Here is a 13,480-nt window from a genome sequence, read left to right on the forward strand (position 1 = left end):
ATTATTCACAGGTTTTTATAATGGAAATAAATGGCATTTCTAAACTAGCTTTATGTTGGTTTAAGACAATGGACACCTGACAAAATTTCAGCTTGAGCAAACGCGATGCAAAAAGGACATTTGTATATAAACCAATATATCAACTTTGCAACACAAATCATTTAATGAAAGTGACTGAGTAAAAACATCTCAAACCGATGGTGAGTTCTGGCCTCACTTGTTCATATTCTTATTTCTGAGCTTATTTTTTAACATTCATTTTCTTTCATTTACTGACTAACAAATGTAAAGTTGGTGTTAACGTATAAAGTGTGTTTTAGGAGAGTGTTGACTGACTCGCCCTTCACAGAAGAGATGAAGATTGTCGTGTTTGCTCTTCTCCTCTCAGCTCATTGTGAGTTGACAACAGCTCTGATAAAACAACACTTTTATAGTGGTACTAAATCTCTGACATGGACACAAGCTCAAAGCTATTGCAGAGTCTACTACTATGACCTGTCCAGTCTTGACAGCCGTGAGGAAATTGCAGCATTAAGCCCTGTAAGCACAAGCACACTTTTTATTTTAAACCCATTCATCTGGGTTGGTCTGCGACTGATCTCTGCAAACAACTGGCAATGGAGTAATGGAGCCAATAGCAGTTTTATCATCTGGGCACCTGGAGAACCAAACGAACCAGGCGGTGACATCTGTGCTGCATATAAAAATGGCAGTTTGTATGACTTCCCCTGTACTGATTCATACTCTTACTACTGCTACAAATGGGACCCTAAACTGATTGTGGTTAAAGAGAATAAGAGCTGGGAGGACGCGTTACAATACTGCAGGACTCATCACACTGATCTGGCCAGTCTGCCAACAAATTTTCATCTCATGCAAGCCAAAGAAGCCACTGCTGATACATCAAGTGTGTGGACAGGTCTACGGTTCCTGGCAGGTTCATGGTTCTGGTTAAGTGGTGAGAGTCTGGGATACGTTAGTGCCCAGCTGCCAGCCTGTCCTGCCAAAAACATCTATTGTGGATCTCTTAACCTAAAAGCTCAGAGCTGGGAGATCAGAGACTGTATCGAGGAACTGAACTTTGTCTGCTATTAGAAAGAAGGGTAAGTGTCAAAGTATATGCAATATATTTTGTTTATAAATCTATGCTTTATACTTTTTTGCTTTCATGTGTGAATATTAAGTGTTTACTATACAATGATTATATAATGTTATCTAATACTGATATTCAGCTGTGGATCTCTTTATTTTTGTCTTTAAGGCTTTAAGAAGATTGCAGGGGAAAGCATGACTGTCTAGATAGCCATTCATTTTATTCAAAATAAAAATAGGCTAAATTAACAGAACTTTACTCAGAAGTAGTGCATATGTGCATATTTGATCTGAATATGTATTTTCTTTGTTACTGAATTTAAAAACGTGCAATTATTCTGCATAATTTTGTTTGTTGTGCTTTTATTTAACCCAAGCAATGCGATGATGCATACAATTCACTGCAGTTATTAAATGCTTAAACTGAGAAAAACACTTTACAAAATGTGCTGTAATTATGCAGCTGGTTGCCAGTAATTTACTGTAGAAGATAAAGACTGAAAATGTTTCATTTTCATTTAACTTTGAAGAAACTGTTGCCAGTAAATAACATAAAAGTAAAATCTACAGTAAGTTACTGGCAGCTAGTTGCCAGTAATACCCAGTAATGCTGTAATTTCTACAGATTTTTTTACAGTGTATACCTTATAAGTTATGTGCTACTGTATATTGTATATCTTTTAGCCTATCTTTAAACAATGGTGCGTGTGTGTACCAACCGATGTAAGAGAGGTTTGTTAATATAATATTATTTAAAAAAAAAAAACTGTAATGTATTAGATTAAAAATGCTTTGAAAATATAAGATTGTAGGACAAAAAAGGCAGAGACAAAAGAGCAATGACATATATCTGCTCAAAATCTCCTGTCATCAGTCTGTTAATGTTTAACTTGTGTATCTCCATGATATAAATCCATGATTTTACATCTTTGTTTAAAACTGTTTTTAACTTTGCTGTTAAGTTTTATTTTGTCTTTACTTGTATATGTATATTAATAAAGTACTATTATAATAATCCCAAACAAACATCTACAAATATTGTTTCTGATAAAACCTTGACCACAGATTAGTCTTTTGTCTGGGTTGTATCAATTGAATACTTGAAGATAAATGCATACATTTAATCTGGTGAAACTACAAAGAAAATGAACAAAAAGTGCATGGTTTTCACCCACATGTCTTATAAAAGAAATCCTTGATCTTTAAATCTGATCTTTTTGATCAAATAAACATTGGTTTAGCTTGACCAAATGTTTCCATGTTTCATTTCATTACATATATTATTTTCTGAAACTATAATATAATATAATATAATATAATATAATATAATATAATATAATATAATATAATATAATATAATATAATATAATATAATATAATATAATATAATATAATATAATATAATATATAATAATGTGGTTTCTGAGGAGAAAAAGCAATAATAAGCAATAATTGACAGTCAGTCCTTAAAAAACCCAGCCCATTAATACTGAGAACAGCACATATGCAAAACACTTATGTCTTTTATGGTGCACACCAGAGAAAAGGCAGCAATGATGTATAATACAGAAGCCAATGACTCATCTATGTATCCTACTTATCAAGTCTGTAGTTGTTAGTGCCCAGCAAGTCCGTTAGTACTTACAATACACAACGTGTGTGCGTCTGATGAAAGCTTCTATGAAAAGAAGTGCAGCACGTGGACGTGACTTTCAAAACAAGAGACGATTGTTATCACTATAGAAACCGGAGGTACGCTTGAGATTGCACATGCGCTGTGGCGCTGACTATTGACTATGATCACAGCCGGTCATTCTCCGATTAGTGTTGGCCGATATGCCCCATAATGAGATCTCTCCTATCGTAGTATCGGGAGGTGGGGCAATAGTTTACTCATTTATTTATTTGTTCATTTTTAACTAATTTATGACAAGCCACTTGATTGGTGGACAAAAAAGAAGATGATTTACTGTCATGACCGCATTCTTCTTAAAATTGATACCATTTATCTGAGGGCATCATTAAGGGCGCTCTAAGCAAATCTGCGAGACGTCAGTTTTTGTTGATGTTTGAACTGTTTTCCAAAAAAACGGAGCGTAGCTAACTCCTCCCCCTCCCTTCCGTGCTTTCATGAACGTGCCCAAGCCCCACCCCCAAATTCTTCTTGTCGTTTATTGGCTGGAACGTTTCGTTTTGTTACGTGATGCTAGGTCTGGCCACTGTGTTTATATTGAAGTTTGTGGAGCCTGGGCTGTCTACAGAGATCGCGTTTTTTACAGTTTGATCAGCAGACAGGCAGCAAGCAGATAGTGAGGAGATGTTTGCTGTATGTAACAAAAAATGTTTTATGGTCCAAAACGCGTGAATTCACTTAGAGTGAGGCTGCATAAACGTCATTGTAAATTTGAAGAATTAGATCTTCAAAATATACGGTCATGCAGCACATCGTTGTAAAGCTTAGACTTTCGGGTTTCCATTAATCGCACACACAAAGCATAATATGATTTTTAGCAGTCATAAAACTGTAATCTAGTTGTTAGTTACCTGAACAGGGCGGCGCCGATTTAGGATATTTACTTACCTTCAAAATCTTCCCTTTATCTGCTTCGGTGAAATAGTCCAAAACAAATTGTTCATAAATCCCCAAAAGTCCAAGGAAATGGAATATCCAAGCCTTTTAATCCAAAGCGATTTGTTCATCTCACAATCTTGACGCTTCTGACCGAATTATGATATAAATAGTGTATAAAATTAGTTCACTAACGGACATTTGTTCGAATATCACTTTTCATTCACGATTTATAATGAATATATTCGGATGTCACGTTTATTGTGCAACGTCTGAGGAACAAATACGCCCCCTTGTGGAATTTCAGCCGTTCCATAAGAGGCTACAGCTCAGGTGCTCTGAAATTTCCTGCGTACTAGGGAGGGGGGACAACACACTTGCAATCGGCCATATGTCTGATGGTATCATTTATCGTCACAACCTTATATCTGATCGACTTAGCTTTTAAAAAAATAGGGTCGATATTTTGTTGTCATTGCATCACAGAACTAAAGAAAGCTAAAAATAGATAAACAGCTCTCTTGGTCTGACCTACAATGGGTTAAAAAGGAAATAACGCAAAGTAATTTGCATGATTTATTTCTCAAGTTTGCACTTCTACTGTACCAGTTTGATTCGGAGACCAGAATGGACTAAGAGAGTAGTCCTGTAAATTGGAATGCGTCTGCTCGCCCCAAGACCAAACAATCCCACTCTAATCTGCTTTCGGCTCCCCTCAACCAGCACTGGCCTCAGCCAAGGCCACTGTTGGAACAATAACTCCCCTTGAAGAGCATTGCTGTGAGACTCCCCCCCCACACCCCCCCCACACACACACACACACTTCCACTGAAACCTGCTGATTGTTGACTCTGTCTGGTCGTCTCCATGGCAATTTGCTATGTATCGCTATGACAATCTTGCGGACTGAGGCACCAGATTTGATGTCGGGAGTAGCAACTCTCCAGGCCTACATAATTACATACATACACATACGCACATATATAAAGATATGCATTCACCCCCCCCCCACCCCACGGCTTCTTCGCTTTGTACCGCCATTCTGACAAGCGGGTCTGTGACCAGCGCTTTGACCTGTTGATATAAGGAAACTACTGAAGCTCTGAAAGAGCTTTGAGTGTAAAAGTGTTTATTATTTATTTGTTTAATAAAAGTTATAACTCACATAGGTTGCTTCATTAGAGTAAGTGAGAGCGGGGGCGAAAGTACCATTTTTCAGAAAAACGTAATATTAAAAGATAATGTTATAGACAGAGATATATTTTTACTGTGGTCAATAACTCACAAGTCTTTCAATACCAGGTGGAATTTTGTAAAAATGTAAAACGACTTCAGTATAATTTCACTTTAAACATTTACACACGATTTACTTTTATTTTTAAAACCCTGAGAAGTGAAACTTCAGGATGTGTTAAAGCATTACATAAACTGTAGATTGATCATTACTTTACCACATGAAACCAGAAACACAATGCTTTACAAGAACAAAATGACCGCTTTAGGAATTTACTTATCATGGTTGAAAATACCTTTCTTGATCTACACACGGAAATCGGTGAGTAAATAACGCAATATTTGTCAGCTCTGTCAGGGGTTGTGTGCCTAAGGTGCTGTCATAGTTTGGGATACAAATGTTATCAGGGCTCGGAGAAAATCGCTTTGTTACTTTCATCCCGTGTTACTTTTGCCCCGGTTCTCCCCTATGTGTTAGCATATTACTACATGGTTTTATATTATAATTTATACTATTATACTTTCCTGCTTTTGTGTGTACATCCAGTACAAAGCAATTTAGCACCATCTCAATAGAAATGTACTAACTAACTCACGATTTAAAGAGTCACAATGTATCAAAGCAAGCCTAGTTATATAAGTTTTCTGGATACTGCCGCCTGTAATCGGTAGGCGTGATTTGGGAGTGGCAAATGCATTCTGGGAGTTGTTGTCTTTCATCCACATGAGTCAAAAATACATTTGCCTTTTCTCAGTCTAGAAAGCTCATAATTAAAATATTTTCACATTTCTACTATATAAATGACCCATTTTAAATACACATTCATCTTCCAGAGATGAAACATCCCTTGAAAGAGTCCATACTATATAGAACAATAACAAACTTGTTTCCCTCAACAATTTTATTTTGTGGGATGTCTTTTTTCTTTATATGTATACATACTTTACATCTATGTTTTGGACCCTTTACACCAGGGGTGGGCAAACTTTTCAAACTCGACAGCCAAATCAGGTATTAAAAATAATGTTGTTTTATTTGTTCCAAATCAACACAAATATATGCAGTTCTGCAGAAAACATCATATTATTACAGGCTGAGTAATATATTTTGCATAGTAAGATGTGAACCATCATCATAACGAAGAGCAATCATGGTTTTATTAGTGTAGTTAATGGCTTTAAAACGAAAAACGAATTCATCTAAATAACAGAAAAAAATATTCGTCCAGACAAACGTGTTTGCTGGAACACCGCTAAATTATAAACCCTTTAATCACGAATAATGTGTGTGTGAAGTGAATGAGTGTAATCTAGAAATGAAATGAATTTTTCTGCGTGTCTCTTATTTAGAAATCCTTAAGAAACACTTTTTTTTAAATAATTTAGAAATATTAAAAACGCTGCTAATATCAAACTTCTTTTAACCCAACTGTAAAAAATACCCTTTTCGTTTTATTTTATTACACAAGACCAAAAAGCTTGATAAAATGCTGCACTGTATAATAAAATATTAGTAAATAATTACAGACTCTGATAACAGAGTTGAAGATTACTATGACATGAATTGCAATAAACAAAAAATAAAGAAAATATAAATAACAACTTAAACATTTGAATTAAATGTTTCTGATTATCTCATTGATTAAAAATCTAAACTGATTTTTAAATAATAGAAATTAGATTTAACAAGTGATTATTTATTTATTTAGATAAAGATTAAAGAGAAAGTTGTTTAAAACATTTTGTTATGTTCACGCAAACGCTGTATGGACATAGATAATAATAAGCTCAGCAAGTTTGTTGTAAACAGTAAGGAAAAACAGTTACATGAAACTGTCACGAAAAAAAAGTCGTGGCAGGGGCACATCAAATGGTGGAAATACGTGAACGCACTTGCGCGTCTGTCAGTCATCGCAAGTCTTGTCGATCTTAATAACTTTTTAACATAAATCCCGAACTTTATTTCTCTTAATAATACTTTAAACATCCTGCAAGTCCTGCATTTTATTTTCAAATTCCTGCATGTTTTTAAACCAAAACCAAAATGTCAGACCACATCCCTTATGAAAATTAACCATGGTTTTACTACAGTAAAAGAAAATGGTTATTGTACTAAATCCATGGTAAAAACATAGTTAAACCATGTAAGTGTAGTAAAACCATAGTTTTGCTGATAGTAATTAACACACCAAAAAACATGATTAGTAACCATGTTTTTGCAGATTAATTCCCATTTGTATTAACAAAGTTTTAGTAAAAATAAAATACCATGATAACACCATAGTAAATTTGTGGTTACAACAAATAAAAAATATGCTTAATGTAGTTAAAGCATACTTCCTTTTCTTAAGGCCAAATCACTAAACAGTATTAAAATTTTTATTTAAAAATGGCAAATAACACATAATGGCTTCTGTCTGATGTTGGTGTAGTATCTATTTTAAACACACAAAATTCAGTGTGTCATTTTTCAGTCAAGTTTTTCAGTGCTAGCGACATCCTTTGGATGTTGATGGTATTGAATCAAATGAGTAATACTGTTTATTATGATTATAAACTGTTTCATGTGCTGGATAAAAGTTTGGCCAACCTTTGCTCTAGACACAATGTCGCAGAAGAATAATTGAAAACTGCCGCATAGCCTACGTCGCAGGTCCTAAGCAAACGTATGAATTGCACTTGAGACTTTACAACAAAAAGTCCACTAATGTGTTTATCATTACTCCACAGTTGGGAATGGTTTCTTTCCAGCATGAATTCTCACGTGTGTGTTGAGGAGAGATTTTCTTTTGAAACACTTTTCACATTGATTCACATTTCTCTCCAGTGTGAATTCTCATGTGTCTCTGAAGAGCGTCTTTACGGGTAAAACTCTTTCCACACAGATCACACTTGAATGGTTTCTCTCCAGTGTGAATTCTCATGTGTGTCTTAAAAGCGTCTTTACGGGTAAAACTCGTTCCACACAGACAACACACAAAAGGTCTCTCTCCAGTGTTGATTCTCATGTGTGTCTTAAGAGTGCTTTTACTTGTAACACTCCTTCCACACAGATGACATGCAAATGGTTTCTCTCCAGTGTGAATTGTCATGTGTGTCTTAAGTTGACTTTCATCTCTGAAACACTTTTCACACTGAAGACAAGCGAAAGGTTTCTCTTTACTGTGAATTTTCATGTGTGCTGTCAGGTTAGATTTACTTTTGAAACTGTTGTTACACTGAAGGTATGGAAAGGGTTTCTCTCCAGTGTGAACTCTTGCGTGAATCTTAAGGTTTACTAGATATGAAAAACTCGTTCTGCACAGATGACACGTGAATGGTTTCTGTCCAGTGAGACTTCTCATGTGTCCCTTAAGTTTACTTTTTTGAATAAAACTCTTTGCACAGTGATGACACGTGAATGGTTTCTCTCCAGTGTGGATTTTCGTATGTCTCTTCAAGTTTGTTTTTTGGGTAAAACTTTTTCCACACTCGTGACAAGTGTATGGTCTCTCGCCAGTGTGAGTTCTCATGTGTATCTTAAGTTCTTTTGTAGTTAGGAATGTTTTTTCACACTGATGGCAAGCGAATGGTTTCTCTCCAGTGTGAATTTTTATGTGCATTGTGAGGTTTGATTTTCTGTTGAAACTCTTCCCACAGTGATGACACGTGGGCTTCTCCTCACTGTGAATCCTCGAGCGATCGGTAGGGCGTCCATCTCTTTTCAAACTCTTTTCACACAGTTTGTCTCCTGTTCTTCGAGTTCCTTTCTGTGCAACATTCTGTATTGTTGTAATATTATGATGCGTTTCATCAGCTTTATTCAGTTCAGGCTTATTGTCCTTGTTTATTTCCATCATGATATCTAAAATAAACACATTAAATAGTTAAAATCGACAAACCAATGACAAAAGTTTTTTTTTTTTGTATTGTATGACAAAAGCAACATGTCATGTATTTGTTCCTCACTGTAAAATGTTTGCTGTAGTTTTGCAACAGTTTGTTCAAAGTTATAAATAAACAGCCTCATGCAATGCATTCTGGGAAACTTTTCCAAGGTTTAGTTTTGTAAAGATAAAGACTTGTTAATGAATTGGGCAAAAAGTATATTCAATGAATTAACAGATGGCAATTTTATTACAGATACAAAAAAAGACTTTGAATGAACAGTTCCCACAATGTAAATTAATTCATAATGGTCTGCTTTCTACTCAACACCAAGAACAAAAATATTCAATATAGAACCCAAGTTTTCCAAAATAAAGTACCAATAGTCCTCTTTTGTGTGTGCTTGTGCCCGTGCGTAATGTTTAAATGTTGATGTGGAAATGCCTTTTTATGTTATTTTGTCTAGTGTTTGTATGCTTGGAAGCACAATAACTCTTTTGAATCACAGATCAGGGACTGGCTCTCCATTGAACCGTGGATTGAAACAGAATTGGCATAAAAAATAAAAATCTGCACAAAAAAGTGTCACATTAAACATTTCTTGCTGTTAACAATTTATACTTTTAAAGTGAAAAGAATTTAATGTCCGCAACACTGCTTTTGACTCCCATATTTAATAAAGAAGCAACGTTTCGACCTGGGTCTTTTTTAGGCAAACAGTGAACACATTTGATGAAGATATATATAGGCCTTACAATCAACTGACCCACCATGTGATTTCAATTAACTTGATTGGGTCTAAACAAGCCTAATAGCCCCACCCATTACTCAATTAAGAAAACACTTGCATAGAAAAACAATCAATAGAAGAAACAGTTCTATATATACACAAACCAACACCAAATAATCAAAAACATTACCCCCACATATGCATAAAAAACTACTGAAATGTAGTGAGCATAGAAACAGTCAACCTCCTACAAAAATATTAACAAATACACACACACACACACACACACACACACACACACATATACATATCCCTACTCTTTATAAGAATGACTTAGGCCCAATCCCATTTCTCTGTCTTACCCCTTCGCCTTATCCCTACCCCTTAGTTTTGCACGTTCACGAGAGAGAAAGGGCTATCCCAATTAGGCCGTACTCTCAGGTGAACATGCAAAACTAAGGGGATAAGAGGAAGGCAGAGAAATGTGATTGGGCCTTTATATCAAATTTTTCATTAAGACCAATTCCAAAATGTTTCCCATTAAAGAAACCTTTTTTTCATGATCTCCTTCTCTAGATGTTTTTTTTTTTTTGACTCGCTTCACCCAGATAGTCACCTTATTTTTCACGATAACAAGGGCGGCGCCATTGCGCTCATTTTGTTATCTTACTTCCGGCTGCATAAAGATGATGAGCAGCTGAGGCAGTGGCTGAAGGCGTTAGACCTAAAAAGCGTAAGCGCCTTTGTAATTTTTAACTGAAATGTGAGAACCTTGATGACATATGCGTTCGAGCAATACGACTTCCGGAGAACGCACCCGAACACATGTTCGGGACGTGTTCGGCCGAACTGGCACGAATGGCCACCCTACCTTTATCCCGAGTAATGGTTCAACTACGATGTTTCGGTAACTTGAAGCCACTCCGGGTGTTGAAAAGGTGGTCAGTTTCAGGTAAGCTAACTTAGCTAACTATGGGCTTGTTCGCCCATAGTTAAAACGTTAGATTTGTGAAGTCCATTCTACGATTAAAATTAAGATCAGTTGGTTAGTTAATAAAGTGCAACTATTTTGAATGATTTTCATTGCCCACCTATATTTTTATATTTACGATAGTACAACGAGATATTATAGTACATTATACAACAGTTCTTTCTGGTTCTCAAATCTGATTGGCTAAGAGCTATGCGATATTGTGCTGATAACGGCACTGTAACCGCTTCACCTTTCGTATTATTCCGCCACCTAGTGAATGGAGGTCCTAAACAGGCTCATCTCTGAATGGAAAATCACAGACGCGCTGTTTTAAACACTCTCCATGTGTCTCATTAGTTTACTAGCTCATAAATCAGTCTGTGAATCCCAATCGGAAGTTATTATTCCGTTAAAGATCAGCGCTCTTGGATGTTATGTTAAACTTAATGGGATTAATGTCTTGTCACATTGTGTGGACACTTGGAAAGAGGAATATAAACACTCGTTTTTTTCTGGAGCTATATCTCTTATCAGAACGCGAAAACACCGTGGAACTGCAGGTAAGCACCGCAGCTTTTAAATGTGGACATTGATCATTTACTTTATCATGACGTGACTATTAAAACATGTTATGAGAATATCGCCACTGATATATTTATAAGCAGCATGCAAAAACATCTCTCTGACACTTATAAAAAAACGTTTTATATAGTACTGACAAGAACAAAGTTTAATAATAATAATCGAGTGCTCGTATCACGTTAAGAATAAATGAGAAAGCAATAGTAACGTTATACAAGTAGTTTTATTAACTTTTATCTCGCGCCAAAACAATAACAACACAAAAGACACTAAATATGAATAAAAAAACAAGTAATAGTTTGATCATGACACCAAATACTGCTGATTTGATCTCACTTTGACGATCAAAAACAAACAAGGCCAACATGAGAGCCAGGGTGTCCCTGTCAGAGATGTAGCCCAGAGAGGGCGGTGGTCAGCGGGGAGAGTGAACACTGACGTCCGCTCATGCTTTGGTTCTCATTCGTACCGAATCTCACTAAGCAAACGTTCAAACAGGCGCTATCTTTACTAATCGACTGCAGATTTAAATATAATACATATACATTCTCGACTTAACTAATCTTAAAACTACACTTTGTGACCAAGAAATGGTAATATAAAGAAACAGCTTTTCCGTCCATTGAGTTAATATGAGATTCAAAGCAGCCGAAAGGGTTACCTGTCATTCTGGCCGCCCTCAAATCCATGGCGGAAGAAGTAGTTCTCAAACAAAGAGGCTTCTAAAATAACTCCGTTGTTGTTTTCTAGTTTTCGTTTTTCAAACGTGTGCCGTCGAACCTCCGGCACTCGTGCCTCTGGCCTAATCACAGCCGTGATGATATAGAGCTATACCACACTCCTACTCGAGCGATATTGCTTAATTATATTATATTATTGTTTCAGAAAATAATATATGCGCTGGGTTGGAGACTCCTGACCCAGGGTTTAGGAATGCACAGTTAGGCTTTTCACACCTGAAATTGTTAACCCTGGGTTATTCTAAAACCAGGGTTAACGGAATCCTGGGTTATTTTTTTCATGTTTCACACTATTCAAACTTAACCAGGGGTTAAGAGATAACCCTGGGTATTTATAATTTGACGTTTCATACCGTGCATTCCTAAACCCTGGGTCAGGAGTCTCCAACCCAGCTCCAACACACCTGTCTGTAATTATCAAGCAACCCTGAACACCTTGATTAGCTGCTTCAGCTGTGTTTAATTAGGGTCATAACATTCTAACCCTGCTTCGTTTCACACTGCATGCATTTGGCACCGCAATGCGGGGTTAACACCACAAATGCGGTGCTAACCCTGCTCTGGAGCAGGGTTTCATAACCCTGGGTAAAAAGCGGTGCTAACACCGCTTTCAAATTACAGGTGTGAAACGCTCCTTAACCCAGGGTTAAAAGCGGGGTTTAGAATGAAGATAACCCAGGGTTAAGCGCAGTGTGAAAACCCCTAGTGTGAAACGTCAAATAATGAATACCCAGGGTTATCTCTTAACCCCTGGTTAAGTTTGAACAGTGTGAAACATGAAAAAAATAACCAAGGATTCCGTTAACCCTGGTTTTAGAATAACCCAGGGTTTACAATTTCAGGTGTGAAAAGCCTAACTGTCACTCACAACACACTGAGAGGAAAAACACTAACATCAAACACCAATACACAAAATACAAACTTTTTATCTTTACAGATTGAACAATTTCAGTGACTTCATACAAAGTAATGTTTTCTTCAAATAATTATTTATTGATTGATTTATCACATGATTTATTGAAATTTTTAGAAAAGAACAATTCTTTAAGGTAAATGAAAATTAGCAGTTTGCTTCAATAGTCTGTAGTCATTTATGTAATTACAGTAATGAGAAAAAAAAGGTAGAAACTAAAAGTACATATTGTAATTCAAACAAATAAATGAGGGGCTAATCCTGCCTCTCTCTAGCATCAGGCCAGTACATGCCACCCTTCTCGCTCCACAAACCCGTCTTCCTTGTTCCATTTCCAAAATTTGTCTTTCTGAGGTCTACCAAACATATTTATATATACATACATACATATACAGTATTGTTCAAAATAATAGCAGTACAATGTGACTAACCAGAATAATCAAGGTTTTTAGTATATTTTTTTATTGCTACGTGGCAAACAAGTTACCAGTAGGTTCAGAAGATTCTCAGAAAACAAATGAGACCCAGCATTCATGATATGCACGCTCTTAAGGCTGTGCAATTGGGCAATTAGTTGAATTAGTTGAAAGGGGTGTGCTCAAAAAAATAGCAGTGTGGCATTCAATCACTGAGGTCATCAATTTTGTGAAGAAACAGGTGTGAATCAGGTGGCCCCTATTTAAGGATGAAGCCAACACTTGTTGAACATGCATTTGAAAGCTGAGGAAAATGGGTCGTTCAAGACAGTGTTCAGAAGAACAGCGTACTTTGATTAAAAAGT

The 13,480-nt window shown here is 36.2% G+C and overlaps 1 protein-coding gene and 1 long non-coding RNA gene across 2 annotated transcripts in view; both read right to left on the reverse strand.

Annotated features, from left to right (window-relative positions):
• Nucleotides 1-366: 366 nt before the first annotated feature.
• LOC141351171 (uncharacterized) overlaps nucleotides 367-13,480 on the reverse strand; it is a 105,934-nt gene continuing 92,820 nt past the window's right edge. The window contains exon 2 of the long non-coding RNA XR_012359412.1: nucleotides 367-411. This is a non-coding gene — a long non-coding RNA (uncharacterized lncRNA). The remainder of the gene's footprint in view (nucleotides 412-13,480) is intronic.
• Nucleotides 7,264-8,791, reverse strand: LOC129421877 (uncharacterized). Its single transcript, XM_055177458.2, has one exon. The coding sequence runs from the start codon at nucleotides 8,731-8,733 to the stop codon at nucleotides 7,696-7,698; it is 1,038 nt and encodes a 345-aa protein (XP_055033433.2). The 5' UTR covers nucleotides 8,734-8,791; the 3' UTR covers nucleotides 7,264-7,695.

The sequence above is a fragment of the Misgurnus anguillicaudatus genome, chromosome 19 (assembly GCF_027580225.2).
Source record: "Misgurnus anguillicaudatus chromosome 19, ASM2758022v2, whole genome shotgun sequence".
Lineage (NCBI taxonomy): Eukaryota > Metazoa > Chordata > Actinopteri > Cypriniformes > Cobitidae > Misgurnus > Misgurnus anguillicaudatus.

Bases quoted from the DNA above. Each gene is read 5' to 3' on its own strand.
- LOC129421877 (XM_055177458.2), bottom strand. From the start codon at position 8,733: ATGATGGAAATAAACAAGGACAATAAGCCTGAACTGAATAAAGCTGAT.